The sequence below is a fragment of the Microcebus murinus genome, chromosome 2 (genome assembly GCF_040939455.1).
Source record: "Microcebus murinus isolate Inina chromosome 2, M.murinus_Inina_mat1.0, whole genome shotgun sequence".
Classification (NCBI taxonomy): Eukaryota; Metazoa; Chordata; class Mammalia; order Primates; family Cheirogaleidae; genus Microcebus; species Microcebus murinus.
Window position 1 is genome coordinate 68,776,205 of NC_134105.1, and position 24,793 is coordinate 68,800,997.

The 24,793-nt window shown below is 33.6% G+C and overlaps 1 protein-coding gene across 1 annotated transcript in view; it reads right to left on the reverse strand.

The window, feature by feature from the left end:
- The window catches only part of COL24A1 (collagen type XXIV alpha 1 chain), a 279,723-nt gene that overhangs the window by 183,170 nt on the left and 71,760 nt on the right, over positions 1-24,793 (reverse strand). The window contains exons 13-18 of the mRNA XM_076010342.1: positions 23,129-23,173; positions 18,344-18,397; positions 18,223-18,267; positions 17,921-17,974; positions 17,284-17,337; positions 13,006-13,059 (exon numbers count right to left, since the gene is read on the reverse strand). Coding sequence (XP_075866457.1) covers positions 13,006-13,059; positions 17,284-17,337; positions 17,921-17,974; positions 18,223-18,267; positions 18,344-18,397; positions 23,129-23,173 — 306 coding nt within the window. The remainder of the gene's footprint in view (positions 1-13,005; positions 13,060-17,283; positions 17,338-17,920; positions 17,975-18,222; positions 18,268-18,343; positions 18,398-23,128; positions 23,174-24,793) is intronic.

Sequence of the window (24,793 nt, forward strand, 5' to 3'; positions counted from 1 at the left end):
TAACATGGTCTATGAAACCTTTCATGGTCCACCTCAGTCAGAATCAGTAGCTTGTTCCCTTATATTCCTACTGAACTGCTAATATGGCAATGAATTAGCACCAGTCATACTATATTCTAATTGAGGACATGTTTCTCTATTCCAATAAAATTTGAGCTCATGGAAGAAAATAAATGTACCTCACCCATTTTTATACCTCCAACATTAACTTAACATGTCACTGGGAGATAATTCTCCATTGGTTCCTTGCATTTCCACACATTAAGCAAATGAGGTATTAATATCCATTGTTCCAGTCTATTGTTTCAGGGATTTTTGTATAGCAAAGGTAGAGACAATGTCTCTCTCTGTAGCAAAGGGCAAGAATGCTTGCTGTCCAAGATAATAATGATAATGTCTCTTTATGAAACACATTATCTTTTATGACTGCCCCATTATAAAAGATTAAGTTTCCCTAAAATCAAGATTCCTCTTTTGAAATTCAATCCACTGCATCTGAAGCTATTATCTAGCCCTCTTCTCATCACCTAGTGCGAAGTGAAGGTCAGTCAACCAGTTCAAAAATGTTGATACTCTGGAAACTGCAATTGCTAAGAGTAATAAACTATCTTTGTCTCTGTCCCAAGATTCTTATGTCTTTTACCAGGATCCTTGAAAATGTTAGGCTAACTTGTTAGGCTTGCAGATAAGATAAAATCTCAGATCCTGCCAGTTCTGGTGATGAGCATGGGATACTGATAGAGACACAGCTTTCTGGAAGAGGAAATATGAGGGCCTCGTGAGATGATTAATAGGACTTGAGAGATGGTCATGGAAACTGGTAATGAATATGTCAACCAAATGTATGGTCAACCAGGCAATAAATGGTCCTCCACTTTATTGCCTGGTAAAAGGAAGAACTGGAGGAGATGGCTTTAGGCTAAGTACTGAGAAATAGGTTTCAAAGATAGTTGCCCTCCTTGTTGCTCACTCTCCTCTAGGCAGAAAAGATTCTTTCATTAATCTGGTGAGCAGCCTCAGGTCTGCTGCATTGTAACAACCAGTACTACAATTCATCCTTGGTAGGTAGAAGATTCCATCCCCTTTCAGGCAATGGTTACAGAGACTCCCATCTACAATTAGTATAAAAGGAAGGAAATTTGTGATCACTATGGGTAGAAACCAGCCAAATCAATGGAACTTAGGTTGGTTCACTTGAGAGATGAGCGGGCATGTCTCATATTTCCTCACAACACAAGAATTATGATATTAAGCCAGACAACCTAACCAGTGAATATGCTGCCTCTGACATAGCCCAAAATCTAACGTCTTAGGCAATTGGATGCCAACCTACTTTTACAACCTTATCTATCAGTCTATGCCAACACAAAAATAATGCATCAGCTAGCTAGTTTTACTTACTCTCTGTAAATCCATCATGCATACTACCTGGATCTCTAGGCTTTGCTTATATGGTTCACCCTGCCTTCTTCTTTTCCTGTCATTTATTCATGAACAGTCTAATTTAAGTTCTATCTTTTCTGTAAACCCTTCTCTAACCCTTCCATTACATGTTAATCTCTCTCTACTACACTGAACTGTAATAACTACTTCCTTAATTCTCACATTATGCCTTCACCATTATCTAACAGTTTATGTATATACCTTATTTTTCCCAACTAGCACGTAAATTTCCCCAAATTATTGATAACATTTTAGTTTTTCATATATCTTACAGTGTTTACTAGGCACGGCTTAGCACACAGTAGGAAATAAAAATCAATAAATAATTTATAACTGAGTTAATCACATAAACTCTTTCAGCATGACTTTTTAGTGGTCTTGACTCATTTTTGTGACAAACAATTGGCCCCATTTACCAAAAGCATTATCCAAAATTCAAATATTTGGCAATCCCTATAGCCCAGAGGAGTTAACACCTGAACCAACACTCTAACTCTCCTGCTGCCATATTAGAAGGTGGTCTGCTGCAAGAAGTGGGAGGACACATGGGATTGGGGCTCAAAACTGATATTACTATGCTTAAAGAAATAGAAAAGACTCCTATATAGCATTTTCCATATGTTTTTATTAAAAGCAGAAAAAGAACCAGTATGGAAAAAACTAAATCTTATGTCTTAAAGCAAGTGATTTTTTATCTTGGGACACCTCTAATACTTACAGTTCTGTGAAAAGCTAAATGCACACACGTATTTATTTTATAGTCACAGTAATTTAATAATTTGCCTAGGATAAGTAAAGCACTAAGAGAAGAAAAAAAAATTTGAAGTGGTTTGAAGTGACATTTTCTCAGCTGGTCTTCAATGACAAAAAATTCTCTTCAATGCTGATACCAAATACTTAGCATTTACAACTCGTAACTTCAGAGTACTTTGCTTTTACCAACTCATATGAAGATCTGAGCTTCCTGAATAGAAGTCACTAGCAAAAACTATTGGCCAGTCCTATTATGCCTTGTTGGTTGAGTAGATGGCCATTTGCATGGTATGATTAATTTGACGGGTATCAAAGTTTCCAGTCATCCACAATTTTTTCCCTGCTCACTAAATGATACCCCAGAATCTTCAATTAACGACTTACCACATTACTTCCAGGTTTCTGTTCAGTGTTGAAATGTAACTATCCTTGAAAGAGGACAGCAATTAGCTGTTAATCATTTCCTGTCTGGAGTGAAATATATTTACCATGTCTTTCTATAGAAGCAGGTTGTGATGAGAAGGGTAAATTACAGAAAGAAAAAAGAGCACACTGGCTGTTCGAGATGGACAAAAACTCATGGCCAAGAGGGAAATAATATATAAAGGAGAGACCAAGAACCTCAGAAAAGATATTCTTTGATTATTTTACAATTGCCTCTGAGGACTGCACTGATTCCAATCAGGTCCTACATGACTAGCTGGAAGTGGAGGAAAAGCCCAAGCTTGGCTTATGGTTGGGTCAGCTTGGTAGCAGGTGCCAGTTTAAAATGAAGAGCAATTGCATAACAGGCACACTCCTGGGTAGCATGAATAAAAGGGGAAAGTAAAAAATCATACTAATGGGTAGATCTTTGAAAAATGTACCAAATATCATCTTTGTGTGCAAAGAGAAGTGACATGAAGTGAGGGTATATAAGATTCCTGGGCAGCAGTCAATGGCACACCATCTGGCCAGTGGCCTTGGGGGAAAAGAAATAGAAGAAGACAAATCTGAGATAGAGTCACATGAATAAACATGTGGGATCAGGCACAAAATGTGAAGACTTTGTACAACACATTAATGCCCACCAGGATGCATATACCATGAAAGAGGTAATAAAAAACTAAGTAGTGACTAATTGACATTAGCCAGTCTTCATCATTGCCCACCTCAGACTGGCATGAGTAGCACAAAAATGAAATAGGTATGGTAGCAGAGACAGAAGTTATGTATGGGTCCAATATCATGGATTATCACTTACCAAGGCTGATCTAGCTTCTGCTGCCTCTGAAAGTCCAACTTGTCAGCAATAAAGACCAGCAAAGTTCCTGTTATGGTGCCATTCCGAAGGAGACCAACCGGCAACTTAGTAGCAAATTTATTACATTGGATCCCTTTCAGTTTGGAAGTATCAGCAGTTCATCCTCACAGAGATAGATATATATTTTAGGTAAGAGTTTTCCTTTCTTGCCTTTAATGGTTCTACTAGTATCATTACTTATAGACTTACAGAACTCTTGATGTATAGACATGAAACTTCACATGAAACTTTCTGAACCTCCAGGCATCTGAACTGGAGACTCTTTTTACATTGAAAAAGGTACAGAAGTAGGCCCACGATACAAGCCCTTGGTCTTAATCCATCCTTCACAATGTAGAGGCAGTCAGTGTCTAGATAGATAGATAGATAGATAGATAGATAGATAGATAGATAGATAGACAGATAGATAGATAGATCATGTCCTTCATAATAGATTATCATGAAGTCATGATTACCATTGATAAGGTGGACTTAAAACCTCTGTTCTGAAAAACACGACTTCAAGAAAATGAAAGGACAAGCTACAAACTGGAAGAAAATATTTGTAAAAGACACATCAGATAAAGGACTGTTATCCAAAAGAACTCTTAAAACTCAACAATAAGAAAACAAACAACCTGATTAAAAATAGGCGAAAGACCTTAACAGATACCTCACAAAAGAAGATGTACAGATGGAAAACAAGTATATGAACCACATTCTATGTTATCAGGGAAGTGTAAACTAAGACATCAATAAGGTACCATGGCATACCCACTAGAATGGACAAAATCCAGACCACTGACAACACTAACTGCTGGTAAGGATGTGAAGCAACAGAAACTCTTACACATTGCTAGTGGAAATGCAAAATGATACAGCCACTGTGGAAGACCATTTGGCAATTCCTTATAAAAGTAAACACACTTTTACCATATGATTTGGCAATCACATCCCTCAGTATCTATCTACCCAAAGGAGTTAAAAATATTGTCCACACAAAAAAATATGCACATGAATGTTTATAGAAGCTTGATAATTGCCAAAACTTGGGAGCAACTGGACGTCCTTCAGTAGGTGAATGGATAAACTGTGGTAGAATCAGACAGCAGAGTATTTAGTTATTTTAAAAAATGAGCTATCAAGCCATGAAGAGACACAGAGAAACCTTAAGTGCATATTAATAAGTGAAAGAAACCAATATGAAAAGATTATATGTTGTATGATTCCAACTGCATGATAATCCAGAAAAGGCAAAACTATGATAACAGTAAAAATATCAGTGGTTGCCATGTGTTGCTGGGAGAAAGGAGGAGGAGGCAGGATGACTAGGCAGACCATGGAGGATTTTTAGGACAGTGAAAATATTCTGTATGATACTATAATGGTAAATAAATGTCATTTATTTATTTATTTATTTATTTTTTGAGACAGAGTCTCACTTTGTTGCCCAGGCTAGAATGAGTGCCGTGGCATCAGCCTAGCTCACGGCAACCTCAAACTCCTTAGCTCAAGCAATCCTGATGCCTCAGCCTCCCAAGTAGCTGGGACTACAGGCATGTGCCCGGCTAATTTTTTCTATATATATTAGTTGGCCAATTAATTTCTTTCTATTTATAGTAGAGACAGGGTCTCACTCTTGCTCGGGCTGGTTTTGAACTCCTGACCTTGAGCTATCCTCCCACCTCGGCCTCCCAGAGTGCTAGGATTACAGGTGTGAGCCACCGCGCCCGGCCAATACATGTCATTATACATATGTCTGAGCTCATAGAATGTACAACACCAAGAGTGAATCCTACAGTAAACTATGGACTTTGGATGATTATGATGTGTCAATGTAGATTCATCAATTGTAACCAATGTACCAGTCAGGTGGGGGATCCTGGGACCACCACAATCAAGTAGAATTTGTTTCAATGATACAAGGTTAGGACAATACAAAAATCCATTAATGTACCATATAAACAGATATAAAAAGAAAAAAAATATAAAATTACCTCCATAGATGTTGAAAATATAACATATTTAACAAAATATATATTTGACAAAATATAATAACCATTTGATTTAAAAACACTCAAGAAAATACGAATCGATGGATATTTCTTTAATATAATAAAATGTACATGTTTTAATCTTACTGCCAGCATCTACTTCATGAGTAATCACTATAATATTTCCACCAAGGTTAGGAATAAGGCAAAGATGCTCGCTACCTCTATCTCTTCAACATTGTACTAGAGGTGTTATAGTGCAATTAGCCATGAGAATCGAATTAGAGGTATACAAAGTGGGAAAGAAGAACTAAAATGATCTCTGTTTGAAAATTACATGATAACATGCCCAGAAAACTCTATATAATCAATGGCAAAACTAACTCCAAGGAAAGAAACCATTAAGGTAACAGGATATAAAATTAAAATTAAGAAATCGAAAGTCCTCATACGCATAAACAAAACTATGTTAAGAGAATATAATAATAGATAAAATTCCACTTACAATAGCAACAAAAAATATAAAATACTTAGGAGCAAATTTAACAAAAGATGTACAAAACCTGGAGGAGGAAAACTTTAAAACATTCCTAAAAAACACAAAAACCGATCTGTACAAATGAAAAACATCTACTGTTCTTGTAGAGATTAACACAACATCATAAAGATGTCAGTGCTCCCTTAATTTATAAGTGTAACTTTAAGTTAATAAAAATATTAACATTATTTTTTAATGTAGCTAGTTAGATTAATGCTGAAGTTTATATGGAAAAACAAGTATACAAGTATAGCCAGAAGAGCACTGAAAAAGAAAAGCTAAGAGGACTTACAGCCTTTCCAGACATTAAAACACACCATAAAGCTTCTATCATTAAAACAATATGGTACTTGTACATGAACAAACAACCATTCAAGTGGACCAGAAAACAAAGTCCAGACATAGACCCAAGAACTATAGAAATTTAGTACTGACATGCTTTGCCTAATGACAGGAATATGACATTAAGCAATTTCATCATTGTGCAAATAGTAAGAATGTACTTATACTAATCTAGATGGTATAGTCTACTATACACATAGGCTATATGTGATATAGCCTATTGCTCCTAGGTTACAAACCTATACAGCATGTTATTGTAGAGAATACTGTAGGAAACTGTAATATAAATGGTAAATATTTGTGTATCTAAACATAGAAAGGGCACAGTAAAAATATGGTATAAAAGATAAAAAATGATATGTCTGTGTAGGGTACTTACCATGAATGGAGCCTACAGGACTAGAAGTTGCTCTTGGTGACTCAATGAGTCATGAGTGAATGCAAAGGCCTAGGACATTACCGTACATTTTATAAGACTGGCAATGTAGTAGATCTGTTTACACCAGCACCCCACAAAGACATGAGTAATGCATTGTACTATGAAGTTACAAGGGCTACATACGTCAATAGGCGATAGGAGTTTTTCACCTATTTTACAATCTTACGGGACCACCATCACATATGCAGGTCCGTTGTTGACAAAAATGTTGATATGTAGCACATGTATATGATATAGGTGGCATTTTAAAAATCACTGAAGCAAAGACAGATTGTTTAACAAATGGTTCTGGGACAACTGATTAGCCATTTAGGAAAAGGTAAAATTAAAAAGATACACCACAACATTCACATTTTAAAAAACCCTTCTAACATATCAGGGACCTAAATATATAAAAGGAAACTAGTCAAGAACTAGAAGAAACCATGGGTGATTTCATTATAATCTGGGTATAGGAAAAGGTTTTCTATGACTCAAAATCCTAATTCAATAAAAGACAGATTTGGCTACATAAAATGGTGAGACTGTTACATGTAAAAAAAAAAAAAAACACTATAAAAATGTCAAAAGACAAGTGACAAATTGGGAAAAATATTTGGAATATTTATCAAAAGTAAAGGGCTAATTTCTCTAATATACAAATAATTCTTAAATATCCAATAGTAAAAAGTCTAATATACAAATATACAATATTTGTATATTAGACTCTCTAATATACAAATAATTCTTAAATATCCAATAGTAAAAAGTCTAAATATCCAATAGTAAAAAGTCTAAATATCCAATAGAAAAATGGGCAAATGACATATAAATATTTCACAAAACAGATAATATAACAGCTCTTAAACATGAAAAGATATTCAGTCTCATAATTAGAGAAATGTCATAATTAAAGAAATGTTGATAGGAATACAAATTGTTACAGTCTTTTGGAGAGAAATTTGGCAATATCTAACAAAATTAAATATACATTTTTCTTTTACCCGGCAATCCCAATTCTAGCAATTCACCTTGAAAATATACCTCTGACCATATGAAAATACATAAGCACAACTTTATCCACTGCAGCAGTGTTTATCATTGCAAAATACTGGAAACAATTCTATAGGAGAATGATTGAATAGGAGAACAATATATAGGAGAATGACTGAATAAACTATGACACATCCACAAAAAGGAATATTATATAAAGCTACAAAAGTGAATGAAGAAGAGCTCTATGAACTGATATGCTATGCTTTCAATGATATATTTTTACGTAAAAAAAAAAGCAAAATACAGAAGAATATCTATAGTATGTAACCTTTATGTAAAAAGAAAATATAAACAAGAAAATATCCATATATATGCTCATTAAACAAAATACACATACACACAACACATATAAGATAAAACATAAACTAATGAGATTAAATACCTCAGAGGGTAGGTGAGAATACTAAAATAGAATAGGAGGATGGTCACAGGGTAAAAAGTACACCTTTTTCCTATATAGCTTTGCCTTTTAGAACAATTTATCCAACTCTTCTGGAATTCTGAAATTATTTTAAATATGCATTTAAAAAATAGTGCTTGCTTAATGTAACTGCTGTTTAAATATGAATTTCCTTACATGGTTTTAAAGAAAAAAGTATAGATTATTTTTCTGTACCTTGCAGTTATATATGAATAAACTCAGCCTAACCATTGATTATACTACCCCAAAGTGGTAACAGTGGGAACTACTGAAGAAGGCTTAGCCCCTGATTATAGCCTTGTGTAATTTAATTCCTCAATGGAAACACAATAATGATTAACAAATATAGTTTCAAAATAATCTATTGACTATAAATTGTTAGAAAAATTTATAAATAGTTCACTGGGCTGATTCAGATTAAATTTTTTTTTTCTCTGTTGGACTATGTTCTAAGTTGCTTGCCCTTCTCCCAATCTTATCTCAGGCTTCTCCATATGCTCTTGGTACTATTAATATAAAACTTCTGCTTTGGGATCATATTCACCATGTATTCCAAGTGCAGTCCAGCTCTCTTCCTTCTCTGCTCCAGCTCCTATTCAAACTAAATGTTAACTGGAAAAATTCCATAACAAAGCTTATTAGTGGCTTTATTGTTTATTTTAAAAACATTTATAGAATGCTATCTCTGGGCCATAGCAGTAAATGGTAGTAGTAACTCCAAAATACTGTACTTTTCACATATTAACTTAAACCTTTTATCATCCAGTAATTGACAAAAGTTATCATAGAGGTATATACTTATGTTTCATCATTTGGTGCCCTAATAGAATTACGTTTCCTGAATAATACATTTTGGCATTATAACATTTATGTATACCAAAAAATGCAGCCGGGTGTGGTGGCTCACATCTGTAATGCCAGCACTTTGGAAGGCCAAGGCAGGAGGATTGCTTAAGGCCAGGAGTGCAACACCAGCCTGGGCAACACAGTGAGATCCCATCTCTACAGAAAATAAAAGAAATCAGCTGGGTGTCATGGCACACACCTCTAGTGCCAGCTACTTAGGAGGCTGAGGCAGGAGGATGGCTTGAGCCCAGTTGTTTGAGGCTGCAGGGAGTTATGATCACACCACTGAACTCTAGCTTAGGCAACAGAATGATGCCCTATTGATAAAAAAATAAAAACAAAACAACAATCTATCTATACTGAAAAATGGAAATCACACAGAGAATTGCAACCTTCCTTTGTATTAATATGTTTTTGTCCAAGAGAGAGAGGGGAATCTCATAACTGATCCCCTTTCATTATTTTGGCCAGTGAGAAGTTTGGATTCAAATCTGAAATCCACTTCCAACAAAACTTACAGTTAGTTCTTTGTGGTTGTATTTTGGGCAAAAGCCTTTTACATTTCAACCTTAATGCAACTCAAATTATTTTATTAGTCCCCAATCATTCTTAATTTTCACAGAACTCCTCTGGCTCCCTCCTCAGACACCTTTCTCTTTAGATTTAGTCTCCTAAATCTCAGAGAAAACACACCCTACTCCATTTGACCTCTTTCAATTTCTTTCTCCTTTTGAAACAAATTTGTACAATTATGATCTACAAAAGTTATTTATACTTTATATTCCTTTCTTTTGAGAGAAATAGATTTGTCTATAAATTTCTAAGTGTTGCTTTCGCTGCAATACTCAAGTTTTTGTAATGATTTGTTCTCATTCACATTCAGTTCTAAATATTTTCTCTCTCTCTCTTTTTTTTTTTTTTTAGAGACAGAGTCTCACTCTGTTGCCCGGGCTAAAGTGCCATGGCGTCAGCCTTGCTCACAGCAACCTCAAACTCCTGGGCTTAAGCAATCCTTCTGCCTCAGCCTCCCAAGTAGCTGGCACTACAGGCATGCACCACCATGCTCGGCTAATTTTTTTCTATATATTTTTAGTTGGCCAATTAATTTCTTTCCATTTTTAGTAGAGGCAGGGTCTTGCTCTTGCTCAGGCTGGTTTCGGACTCCTGACCTTGACCGATCCTCCCACCTTGGCCTCCCAGAGTGCTAGGATTACAGGCATGAGCTACTGCGCCCAGCCAGTTCTAAATATTTTCTAATTTCCATTGTGATTTTTTTCTCTTCAGACCAGGAGTTATTTAGGAGTGTGTTTTTCATCTACTTTATTTTACTGCCCTTTTATTAACAACTTAAAACTTAGTTGCACTAAGACAAAGAGTGCAGCCTTCTGGGGGTAAGTTTCCAGGTATAGTATTAATATTTTCAAACCTTGTTTTATAAACTCACCAGAAATGATTTCATGTATTACAATTACTTCATTTAACACCTCAATGTGGATCATTATATAAATATGTGTCTCTAGTCCACGCTTCTCCTCTGAGCTTCAGGCCTACAGTTCCTATACATTTATTAGAATAATTTTTATATATGTCCTATAGGCATTTCAGCCCTAACAGATTTAAAACCAAAGCATTATTTCCAACTACCTTGAATTTCCTCTTGCTCCTTCTCCTCTTCCTTTATTCTCTATTTTCAGAATGATGATCCATATTCTACCCTCCTTTATACCTCTGTCTCACAAATGGAATGAACTTAACTGAATAGTTTATGTGCTGTGAATTATATTTTCTAATTCTCTCTTGAAGCTATGCTTTCCTCTCTATTGTCACAGGACCTTGTCATTAATCCCCTGCTCTACTGCATTAACCTTTTAAATAGCCCTCAATTAGTCTCCTTATCAACCCTCCTTCCTCTGACTCTTTTATCTTTCCCCCTGCTACTGCACATACATCTAGAGCACAAGCCTAATCGATGATTCCATTCCCTTGCTTAGAAATCTTCGGATTTCTACACCTACAGGATAAAGTCTAAATTTAGTGCAGCACATAACACCCTTTACCTGAGAAATCTTTCTACACCTACAGGATAAAGTCTAAATTTAGTGCAGCACATAACACCCTTTACCTGAGAAAATTCATCCATTGTACAAACAGAAACTTTTCAGGCTTGATTTACGATTAAACATACTATTTTAAATTCTTAAGCCCGCAATTTTATTAAAAGCTTAATGTTGAAAAGGATATGAATAAAAGTGTTATATCATATATAGTTGCCTATGTACTATATTTTTATGATCAAGAAAAAGTGATAATCTTTGGATTAGGCCTCATTTCTCAAAACAATTTCGTACCAATTCTTGAGATAGTACAAGTTACATCTTTAGCCCCATGAAAAATTTAATATAAGTGAAGAGTAAAATAGGTATAGTCTGACAAGGTTGGGTTCAGGACTTTGTATTAGTAGTATCAAAGATAATGAGATAATGTTGAGAATGTGGATGGCAAATTATAAAATTTCAAAGGAAATAGAGAAAAAAAGAAACATCTTTGGAAGGCCAAGTAGTAAATGAAAATATTGCTCATGCATCCTTTCACCAAGCTTCATGAGAAAGAAGAAAATGACCCCAACCATACTAAGAGCAAGGAAGCAACACAGTCCTTCCTAGAGCATACACCAACTGTCACTGCAGTTATAATAGGACAATTCACAGTCATAAAAATAGCCTTTAAACATAATGAAAGTTAAATTAGAGTCTATATACTCAGTATGAGATGACAGGTAAGTACTATTCATTCCAGGAAAGTTTTCATTAAAAATGATTAAAATAAAGAATGTAGGCTCATATAAAGAGAAAACCTTATATTAATCTGAAATTTTAATCACTCAAAACAATTTCCTTCTCACAATGATGACATCAATATACTATATTTTACTTCCTATTACCTCTCTATTAATAAAACTAAGTACAATGTACTTTTGTAAAGTTTTGAACTATCAATATCTAATGTGTTTTTAAATTAGACAATAAGGAAGAGTAGGCATTTGCAGAAGAAATCATCAACCTTAAAAGACAGCTGTGGAGTAAGAAGTAGCTCTTATAGTTTACAAATAGGAGAAAGCATCAGTACGATACTATTCCTAGAAACTCTGTCTTCTGCTCTGAGACTATGGAGACTTTATTGCTCTGATTTATTTATTCTGAAACCAAATTCATTCTCTCAGCTTTACTGCTGCATCTATGCCTCTGAATTAGAAGTCTAGGTATATTTATATGTGTGTGTGTCTAAAAATGCACACACACACATATATTTTTGTTACATATTTCTAAAACTAGAGTGACCTTCAGAACCTTCATCTCCATGTAGTATATCTTTGATTCATAATATGATTTAAAAAACCCCAAATGTTTCATTTCAGAAGCTTATGGCCTATGTCAACTTTCAGGAAAGAAAGCCACTTTATATTAGGCATTAAGCCAAAGTCAAAATTTTACAGAATATACAAACACATTTGCTATATGTACTACATACTTAATTATATTTATTCTAGAACACTGTATGAAATCTAAGTGATATATATGAATATAGCAAGAATTAGAAGCATTTTGTATTAACAATTCAGTGGCGTTTACATCCTGAAAGTTGATTTATGTGCTATTAACAGTGGTTATACAGAATATACAAATCAACTTGATATAATCAGAGTCCAGTGTGACTAATACATTTTTCTGTTTCCTTAGGATCACTGTTGCATACTTCCTGACATAACAGAAAAATTTAGTCCAAACTATTTACACAGATATAAATTTTAAAGAGACTCTTTCTTAAGCATACTATGTTAAAACATGTTTCACAAATCAAGTTTAACTTCCACCATTTGGTTTCAAATTTATTATCTTTCCATCAATATTTTACCTCTGGTCCTGGAGGGCCAAATGGTCCTTGGAGTCCTGGGTCACCTGTTTGGCCCTAAAATGGGGGAGGAGAATCACAGTATAAACATTAACTTAATAAATACAATTAAATAAGGAAACAGGCATATGGTAAGCAAATAGCACTCATTACGTTATTTCAAACAAAGTTGTAATGACTTTTCAGAGATTTAACTGGTAACCATCAATACTACAAAACTTATTTAAATAAAATTTTTATATACTTAATATATATTTATTCTTAAGTGTTAGAGATATAAACAAATTAATGAGTTAAGTGCTCAAGACAAGCAAAAAAGTGTATGTGTGTGTGTTTCCCAGAGGTAAGACAATAAAGCTTGACTCAACAAAATAATGAACTCCAGATGAGGAACTGCTTTTATAAATAACCAGAGTCTTAAGTCTCTGGAAATTCCTCTCCCCTTTAATACTATAAGTGGCCTGAATTAGTAATTAAGAATAACCTGGATTGAAATCCTTGTTGCTTAGTCTCTCTAAGCCCCAGCTTTCTCATCAATACAATAGTAATAATAACAGTGCTAACATTCTCAAAGAGTCATTGCAAGGATTATATGAGACAATATATGTAAACCACTAAGCACAGTGACTAGCACATGGAGTACTTATTAAATGTCAACTACTTTTAAAATCATTAATCCTTTTCTTTATACTCTTACTCCTCTCCTGGCTGCTACCTATTAATAGAATTCCTAGATTGTTTTGATCCTTTAATTGAAGTTTAGAGGTTTCGGTTTCAGTATCTCTGAAGCCAGTTTCTGACATTCATATTAAATATGTGAAAACAGGGCCAGAGAAGAAAGTGAGAGGAAAGAGAAATGGGTATAAAGCCTGAAACTAGAGAAGGCTGGCGATGCTCTCAGTTGATGAAAGTATGGAATAGGGAAGAACAGTAGAACATAGTCACCCATTTTCATAAGAATAACTATCAAATTCATTATTTCTGTCATGTTATATTTCTAGGCTTCAGAACACATAAAATTCCAAGATACAATATGGGATTATTTTTCAAGAACTGAAGCACAGTTTTCCATATGCATTGAATCCATGCTCAGTGCTTAAGGTATCTGGACATAAAACAGGACACAATATAACTACCGCAATCAAATATATAGAAAGGTAATGAAATATTATGCAAAGGCTCATTTAAGTTTCTCTTTACAAATAAACAAAGACAAAAACTGTGATCCATCAGAATCGATATGTAAGAGATTCTTAAATCCTTAAAATGACAAGCACCTCTCTTAAAGAGATAGAGATGGGATTTTCACTGAAGCCCTCTAGTGGCAAAATCCAACCAAGAAGCTAAATTTTCAAACAGGAAAAAACTGCACACCCTAGGGCTTTGTTTTCAAAAAAGCTGGTTTACAGCCAGATATTTAAAAACATAAATTGTGTAGTAACTTCATTAGTTCTTTAAAATAATTCTTCATTTTACAAAACTTTAATTGTAGGTATCATGTAAATGACAAATTTCCTTTATAAAACTGAGTTTTCAAGTGACTTTTAGAGAACTTAGAATGTTAAGTAAACCTCAATAAATGACAAAAACTTCTAGTTAAAATATGGAAAGAGCATAAGAATTGTCTCAAGAAAAGAGTATTTACTAGCTACTCCATAGCGGTAATTTTCTCTATTTTTTGAATACTTGAAGAGCAAAAGCTTCTTTATTCCAGAATTGTAAAAACGTTCCACACCAGGACATTCTTTCTTATGTCTTGAAAATATTTTTTCATGTTACAAATTAGATCTATTTGGAAACAGTATCAGTAACACCAACATCTTAAATGACAGAAAATCAAAAATAGGATCTATAAAATACGAAAGACGTTGTTGGCATTCTTTCCATGATAGTAAGCAAATGTTTTAGGTAGGCAGTAACTTGTATAATTGAGTGTGATAGTTTGTTTCTTAATATGATAACTGAATCTGCTTAAGCACCTTTTCATCAAACAGGTGTCTCCTTCCACAAGTAGGAAAGGTTTGTAGGTCAAATATCTATAATTTTTTCTATTAATAAAACAAGTAATAAAGTGAGAGACTAAAGACAAGGCCATCCCACCAATTTAATTCATGAATTGCTATCCTATTTTCAGCCTAAAGTATATATTTTTCAAAGGTTTGATAAAATAAACAACAATCAATTATCTCCCTGCCAAAGTAATCCCTGTTAGCATTATAATTTTTTTTATTAGAATAGTACAAAAAGGTAAAAAATGAGCAAGTAAAAGCCTCACTCTCACCGTCTCTTGATCCCTGCCCTAAAAGAACCTTATTAGGATTTCTTGCAATTTCTTTCAGGAAAAGAAATTAAAGGTTTTAAGATAATGTGTTAAAAGTAAAATAGGTTCTCAGTCTCTTTTTTAGCTTAGACTAGGGAAATACTGATATGCACTATTACTAAAAGAGAAGAATATCACAGTCACAGGGCTATAAGGAACCTTAATCATGATATAGTCTGACTTTAATTCGAAACATGAGAAACTGGGTACCATCGTGGTTACATACCCACAGTCATAGCAGGTTAAGTGTCAAAGCTAAGATTCGAATCCAAGTCTCTTGTCTCTCAGAGCAGTGATTGTTTTTCTCCCATAAATATGTTATCAATGTACTTTGAATCAAAGAGTAAGGAACATTAAAATGATTAGCCTTGCCTAAGTATATTTGACTCCAGCTTTTTCAAGAAGTTAATTGTAAAGCATAAGAGAATAATATTCACATCATTTCTTAGTATTGGCTTTAGATAATGTGTTGTATCATTTCCTCTTATTATCAAAGTTTTAGAAAACTGTCACATTAGAAAAATGCAGATGTAAAAAGTTAGGGTCTTATTTTGCCAATCACTGCAGATATCAGAAGTCCCTGTCATATGGTTTAGAATCATCCTTGAAAAACGGAAGCTGTTTTTAGCTTCATGACCTATCCTCATGACCCTATTTATGCACTTTAGAGTTTCTAAGATTCAACTCAAGGGTACAAGTCTGGGTACATGGCTGACTGGGTTAACTGCTATAAATCACGAGCAAAAAACTAGTAAAAGCAAAGGTCACCACTAACATTTCATCAAACAGATACCAAAAATTATTCTTCAGTTTAAATAACTCCTGAGAGATGTACATAAAATGCTGTCACTGTTAGAAGTCACAAAGAATGGGATACATAAGGTTCTGTAACTTAATACTGCTTCCTGAGATGCAAAATTAATCCTAAAATGGGAGAGTGGAGTTAGAAGGAACATGATAAATTGCTCAGTAAAATAACACTCTTATTTTTAAATATACATTTTAATGTTACATTAACACATTATAATCACCTATATCTAATTTTTCTTCCTATAATCATCTTCACTTTCACAGAGTTGTAATGAATATTAAAACCCTAAAACAATCTTAAAATATTAAACCATAAAACAGTATGGCTTAGTGGGAAAGAGTATGGTCTCTGACATACCTGATTGCCTAGGTTTTCCCAGATGGCCATCTACTAACTATGGGGCCAAGGGCAAATTATCTAACACTTTGTGTCTCAATTTTCTTAATATATAAAATAGAAATAATAATAGTACCAACTTTACAGGATTGTTGTAAGTATTAAATTAGATCCATAGTCCTTAAAATACTGCCTAGAATTTTGTAAACACTCAGTAAATGTTAGTTATAGTAATTATTATGATTTTTAATATTTAGAGATATATTTTGACTCATGTTTTAATCATTTTATTTAAATGATATTAATTACTAAGTAATTTTACATTTATAATTTGTTAGGTTCTATGTTAACTATGATATAAGGTATCTTCTTTCACCTAATTGATGCTCAAGGGTTAGAAAAAAGACAAAGAATTAGAATATTTGAGCCCACAATAGAGTGTGACATGCTATTATTTTTTCAGAATGTTTCCTTAATGAAAACTAATATTTGGAAAAGTTAAAATATGTTGCTTTATATTTTTGTCTTAAAATCCCATTGTTTACTGTCTATAATAGATCATTCAGGGGAATAACATAACTAAGCTCTTTAGACTTCACTAAAACTTGGTGTTGGCCAGGGATTAGAGGTAGGGAAGGTCCAATAGTCTATGGAATGTGAACTAAATCATTAAGGGATTAGCTATATTCTAAAACTGAAGAGAGAAAATGCAAGACCAGTAGGCTTATACCCTATATACATCAATAATATCAAGACTCATGCCATGGCCTGCATTCCATTAATCATAAAGAACAAAGCATAAATTCAAACCTACTGAAGGTCCTGGCTTTCCTCTCATTCCTGGTGGTCCTGACAAACCAACAGCACCCTAAAAGCAGAGAATAGTAGAGGAAGAGGAAGGAAAGTTAATATATACAAAAGGCGGATTATACCTCTATTTACAAACTACTAAAAAAAAATCATGGAAGTATACTAAAAAAACTGAGAAAAAATTATTTTAAACAAAAACTCAAAACCATATTGATAATGTATCCTAACAAAATACATAGGCAAAATAATGAGCACTTCTTTCTTTTGAATTTATACTTCTTCATATTTCCATTAAATTAATAGTAAAAATGTGGCCAGGTACAGTGGCTCACGTTTGTAATCCTAGCACTTTGGGAGGCCAAGGTGGGAAGATTGCTTAAGGCCAGGAGTTCAAGACCAGCTTGAGCAACAGCGAGACCTGGTCTCTAAAAAAATGTAGAAAAATTAGCTGGGCGTGGTGGTGGTGCATGCCTGTGGTCTCAGCTACTTGGGAGGCTGAGGCAGGAGGATCACATGAGCCCAGGAGTTTGAAGTTGCATTGAGCTACAATGATGTCACAGCACTCTAGCCTGGGAGACAGAGCAAGACCTCTCAAAAACAAAAAAAAAAAGAAAAGAAAAAATTGAGATTAAAAATGCTACCTTGTCTCCAGGATACCCTGGTTCTCCTGGCTCTCCTGCAATGCCTTGTTCACCCTAGAAAGCATAATTTCATACAAAGACACTTAAGTATCACAAACATGGCAATATCATAAGAAAGCAAATGATAATTATAGAAACAAAATTTCTCTATTTTTCCTACTTCTAAGAGAAATTAATATAATAGTACAAATTAGACCCCATATAAAAAATATAATATTGTATAAGTTATGTTGACCCAAAAGAAAGAAAAAGATAAATATCATTAGAAATTATCTTTATGATAATATTAATATTTAAATCACCTTATCACCTTTGATTCCAGGTAGTCCCTTATTCCCTGAAAGGCCCTGAAAGAAAAGATGACATTTTGTGACATCACAGGGAAATTTAAGAGAAATATCAATTATGTAAATTGAACCATACCATTGGGCCAGGAATTCCAGAAGGTCCAATAGGTCCCACAGACCCAACACTGCCCTGAAAACAATAAGAAAGGCATCATTAAGCATTTACTAGGATTAGAAAGAGAATGTGAAAAATTAATTAATAAATTAATGAACCCAAAACAGTCATCTCATTAAGCTCCGACACATGCCTTGTTCTTCAACAACTTTTTTGCTTCTCCACTTTTATAAATCATACCAATCTTTCAAACTTTAGTGAAGTCCATCCTATTTCCTTAAAACTTCTCATACTGGTATAGTCCACAAGGGTCCTTTCCTCCTTTGAGCTCCTATAATACTGTCCATGACTTGCATCCTATAGTATTTCTCCAACTAGATAACATCTTAAATATTTTACTGCCATGTTTACAGGAAGTATTCAATAAATACTTCATTTGACTGTCTTAGATTTTTATTTTATTCATTTAGTCAGCAAATATTTATTGAGCAGTTGCTATGTGCCAGACATTCCAATGACTTGATTTTATGATTTGAAATTTGCAGAATGAGAAAATTGACCATAATTTCAGGGATAAACTGAGTAGCAAACAAAAGGCTCTGCTTTTCTGAGATTATCTCATTTATTTGTCATTTAATACTTATGGGGCATAATATCTACCAGACACTGTAGTGTTGAAGAAGAAAAGATAAAAAAGACATAGTCTCTAATGTCAAGGTTCTCAGTTTAATGCTCTGATTCCTCAAAAACATAGCTACCACTATTGGTCTCCTGCAAGCAAGAGACTTAGAAAAACTCTTTAAACAGGTATGCTTAGAAGACAAAGGAAAATAGCACCAATAAGTATAGTTGAAAGAAAAATTTGAAGAAAATATGGGCATCCCTTGAAGGTTTGGGATCAGTTACAATTCTGTGTCATTGAGGCCTTCAGTGTCCTTTTTCTTGCTACCTCTCTATGCCTGGCTTCCATATCATTCTTCATCCTAGAAAAAGTTGATTCAAACTTCTCTTGTATCATTTCAAATGTTAGGGAATGTTTTAAGTTGCATTTGTGAAATGCTGAAAATGTTGCCCCTGTTAGTTAGACTCTAATTTCTCAGGATAGCATTCCAGGCCCTTTCTACCTCGGGCTTCCACCAATCCTTCCAGGCTCCTCATCTTCCATGTGTCCTCCCACCCAATCCCGTCACTTCTCCCTCCCCCACATCCTACATTCTAGCCACGACCAGACTGTTTTCCATGCTTTCCCTTACCACACACACACTCGGAGCCTTTGAAGATACGGTTCTTCTACTACACTACTTAGTGCACTACACTACTTTTTTTCTGTCTTCCTAGTCTGTGCACTTTGTGAGAGCAGAAGCATGCTTCATTCAATTTTTATTTCCCAGATTCAATATAGTAACTAATGCATAAGAGTTTTGAAATAAAGTGTGGAATGAACACTGAAGAAATTAATTAACTTAAAAATAAAATTTTAAACAGTGATTTCCAGAGCTCTATCTCCCAACAAACAGTATTTCTAATAGTCTACATTTATATAATACAAATTTCAGAATGGAAAATATGACTTCTTTACTTTTGGGTGAGTCTTAGAGTCTGTGAAATATAACTAAGATAAATCATTTCCAACATCTTTAATCATGAAATACATGAGACTGCTAAAGGCAAAGGGTAATACTTTCCCACTTAATAGATACGCAACATGAATACATCATTGCTTGTAATTTCAAATTCTGTCAATAGGAAAAAGTTATTCTGATGATTACCACGGCTAGTTTATTCAAAGTTCATAGCTTTAAAACTTATAATAGGTTCAAAAAATACAATAAACATCTCTGTCTGGAAGTTTTGTAAAAATAATCCATGTATATATGGAAAGAAATATCTTACAAACAAATCTTTCTTTGTATCCTGTTGTTTTTCTCCCTGAACAATGCAATAGTCTTAACTTTTTTTTTCAGTGAATATATTACTGCATTTAATCTTGCGTCTTCACATGAATGTACTTTGTATGCACAATATACTATTTTACATTTTAGTTACTCTGAAAGGGAAATCACAAAATAGTATTCGGAGATATCAAAAAACATGTATTTTATAAAGGACTTAGCAAAACGGAGAATTATAAAGTAAAAAATTGAATAATATGGAATAGAAATTTCCAAGAAACACCAAGCTTTTTGTGACACATAACAAGTTGAGTTGAAATCCCATTCCTGAGAAACTAGAGCTGTGTGAGAGCAATCCATGATAGCTTAAAAGAAGTTTTCAGTTCTACATAAGGTAACTTTAAAGTCCCTCAGCATTTCCTACCTACAACATTTATCTTCCACGAGAAGGTGGAATGGACAGAAGAAGTATTTCTCTGCATGGGTGTTAAGGGTGTCTGGGATATAGCACTAGAGGCAGAAGAGCATCCACACAGCTATAAATTATAGAGAACTTTTGGGTTAAAGTCAAAGCTATAAATAATAGAGAACTTCTGAGTTAAAGTCAAAGAAACAGACCCAAAGGATACATTCTTTATATTAAAAACAGCAGCTGCTGGCCAATTAAGGAGTTCATGTGAATACATTGTGTATATTATGGAAAGGCCGTTGAGCTCCACATTGGGCTTTTCAACCATATCCACTATTCTCATGGGTGATAATCACTGTCATTAGGATCACTAAAAAAGCAAATGACAATAACCACCAACTGCATGGAAAAAATGATTTAGATAAAGCAATAGCATCTCTTGTCAGAAATCATACCTGCTGTAAGGGAGCACCTGAGAGAGAAAGCAAAGGCTGCTGCTATGGGCAAGCAGACAACTGTCTTCTATGGAATATAAAGGTTCTTCATAATCCTGAGTTACTTCCAAAACCTCACTTCCATTCTTCTCTCAACACCCCATACTTCTAGGCACAATCCCACTACCTCTCTTTCCATTTTCTAAACATTCATTTTTCCCTAATATTCTGTGTATTTGAACACATCATTCTTCTGTCTAAAGAACATCCTTCCCTTTTCCACCCCATCCCACTCATATATAATCTTCAATACAAAGTTTTAAAAAATATCTTCTTTGTGAAGTCTACTCTGACTTTTGAGATAACACAAATTGCTCCTCTCTCAGTGATTTTACATTTAGTTTATTATAGCAGTAATCACAATATATGACACTGCTTATTTTTCCTTCTATGCCATTACATTGTAATGTTGCCAAAATAGGAATCTTAACTTGGTTATATTTTTAGGCCTAGCATCTAGCTCAGATATATAGCAGATGCTCACAGTGTTTTAATTTTTAAAAGTAATGAATGTAAAATGGAAGTAATAATTCCTGGTTTATCTATTTTACAACTAATTGAAAAACAAATTATAGATAAATAGATAGAGATATATAACTACTTTGAAAAGTATAAAGTACCATTCTATATCAATGCAGAAGAGATGAAGATGACAAAGATGATTGTCAGTATCATTAGTCAATTAGTCATTTCTTTTTCTGTGGAATCTCTTCCCATCGACTGAAGTGTGAGTAGAGAAAGAGAAAGGATAGAAAACCCCAGTTATTTTTCCTGAGTTACTTTTACTGAACACCATCATGTGCCAGGCACTGTGCCTAAGTTGAAAGATGAATGAGAGTTAATTAAGCAGAAAAACAGAGGGAGAGTGTTTCAGGTAGACAAAGTACAAAGGCCTTGGAGTAGGGATGTTGCATGGCATCCTAGAATGAATGAATAGCTTTGACAGTACACAGAGCATATACTTAAGGTACAGGTAAGAATGAAACCAGGTTAGATATCTTGAGCCATGTCAAAATTTTGCTCTTAACCTTAGGAGTAATAACAGAGGCTTTTAAGCTAATTAACTCAATGCTAATAGATTAAATGAAGAATGTATGAAGAGCATCTTTGGAGTTTAACTCCCTTCACCTACTTCCTTTCTCTACCCATTGATAAGGCCATTGACTACTTACCTACAGCTTTAACCCTATTCTAAGTTCAGAGGAATAAAACAAAGAAAAACTGGTCTGTTGTGCTTCATCTTCATTTAGAGCTTCTCATAAAAGATTAAAAAAATCTCTTAAGGTAGATAATATATATTTTAAGGTAGTGTAAGTTTTAAGGAGGTAGTATAACACAACTTTGTACTCTGGATTTAGATGACATGGCTTCAAATCTAGGCTCAAAAACTTAAGTAAACTGTGTTTTGCCAACCTCAGAAACTCCAATGAATCTCAGAGTTGAATTCACTGTATAAAAACTTATTAGGTGGACAAATATTATAGTCATTTGTATTTTTAGTATAATAAGTAAATTAAGTATTAAATTGTTTAATGGCATTGGTGAAGTCTACCTCCTACCTTTGTTCAAGATGGCATTCCTAACCATTTATTCAATTTTATTCTATAAACAAAAGTCTACAGTTGCCCTGTGTTTTTGTTTAGGTTTGTCTCTTTCCAGACTAGATGGTATAGGAGATTGTCTCAAAGGAAAGAAATGGCTGTTCTATGTTTTATGCTTTTGTGGAAACTTAGTCTTGATTAAATATCTATTACTGACACAGCTATAAATAATACATACACATAAGTCTATAGAAATATGTTATTTTAGCTTATCATAATATATAATTAACTTTTAGATCCATACTTCTGATATAATTTTCATATCTAGTTGAAAAATACATTTAATCAAGGTTGATATCCAACAATGACACTAAAACTTCTCATTTTCCTAAGTTTTAAAAACACACCTAACAAACATAAATTGCACAATAAAATTAATTTTTTAAATGATGAGATTTAGTGATACTCACTCTAAGCCCAGGAAATCCTGGAGGACCAATGCCACCTATAAGTCCCTATTATAAAAGAAATGTGCAAAATTTGTTAAATATAATTCCCAATTACTAAGGGTATTTTTTGAGAATGAAGACAAAAATTTCTAGGAAAGAATACATCAAAATTTACCCTCTGCTACAGCTAACTTCTTAAACTTCCCTACTCTTATGCCTCTTCCTGAGAAATGTAAATCTGTGGTAGCGATTTATATTCTTTAAAAGTGCTCCATGCTTTTGAATGCTAGGACTACTACCTAGCCTAGGAGATAGAATTCTCTATGCCTTCTATGAATTTAATCAGGGAAGTAAATCCCATCAGCAATCACATTATAGCTATAACTAGCCTATATATTGTATGAAGAGTCAGGTGCTCAGCATATAGGATTAGAAAAATATTTTTAGATAGTTTAAAACACTATCAACTCTTTTCAAGTATACTATTTAAATGCTCTAAGCTTCATTTTTCTAATTTATAAAACAGGAACACTAATATCTAATATTTTCATTGTTGTAAAGACCATTAAGGGCTGAGAGGGAGGAGGGGATGGATGAAGACCTACCTAATGGATACAATGAACACTATCTGGGTGATGGGCACACTTATAACCCTGACTCAAGCATTATAAAAGTGATACATGTAACCAAAAATATTTGTACCCCCATAATAATTTGAAATAAAAAAGTCATAATAAAATTTTTCATATATATAAAAGGTATTGAAAATTTTTTATAAAGCACTATACAAATGTAAGAAATTATCATTGTTAAATTATTTATATAAATATATTATTAATTATCAATATTCATTTTTACAGCTGGCTATGATCAGACTTTTGAATTTATTGTCATCATATTAACACTTTATTGTCTTTAAGATATTAAAAATCCCTAATTCACTCCATGTCAGTGTTACATTATTTACATGCACAAGGAATATAAATAGCACCTCGCCACTTGTTTTGCATTTCAAGTTCTGTTTTGAAATAAATGCATATATAGAGAATTATAAATTAATAAACTAAAAATAGCCAGGTTACTCTTACATTTTAAAGGTTTTACAGCCTAAAAATACTCTTCAAGAAGCATTATATTTTAAATGAGAGCAGATTTCAAAAAGAGAATTTTATATAGGAGTCCAACTCTACAAGACTTCATATATATGTAACTGACAAAAAAATTGAATAAGATAGTTTTACACTAGGTACTAAATTACACAAATGATATTTTAAAAAAACTAAATAATTCTTACTTTATTATGCTTGATATGGTAAACCTCTCAGAATAATGGGCAAGAAAAAGGTGATAAACATTCTACTTACAGCATTATTCAAGTTTTTAACAACTTATTTATAAGAAAATCAGTTCTATTCTTCTCTTACCTGCCATGCCTTATAACAAATAAATATTTGGTTAAATTTGATGAATTAGCTAATATAGTTATAGTTTGGAAAGAGAAGTAAAACATAAGCTAGTTCCAAACTCTTTATGTTAGTGATTTATGTATGTCTAAATATAGGAACTATACCTAATTTAGGCCACAAGGTTTTTGTGGTTGATTTTAATGAGCTTTAAAATCTTATGAAAAGAAAATGTGTATGACATAGATTGGGGGATAGCTATTAGATGTTTTTGAGGGCAAAA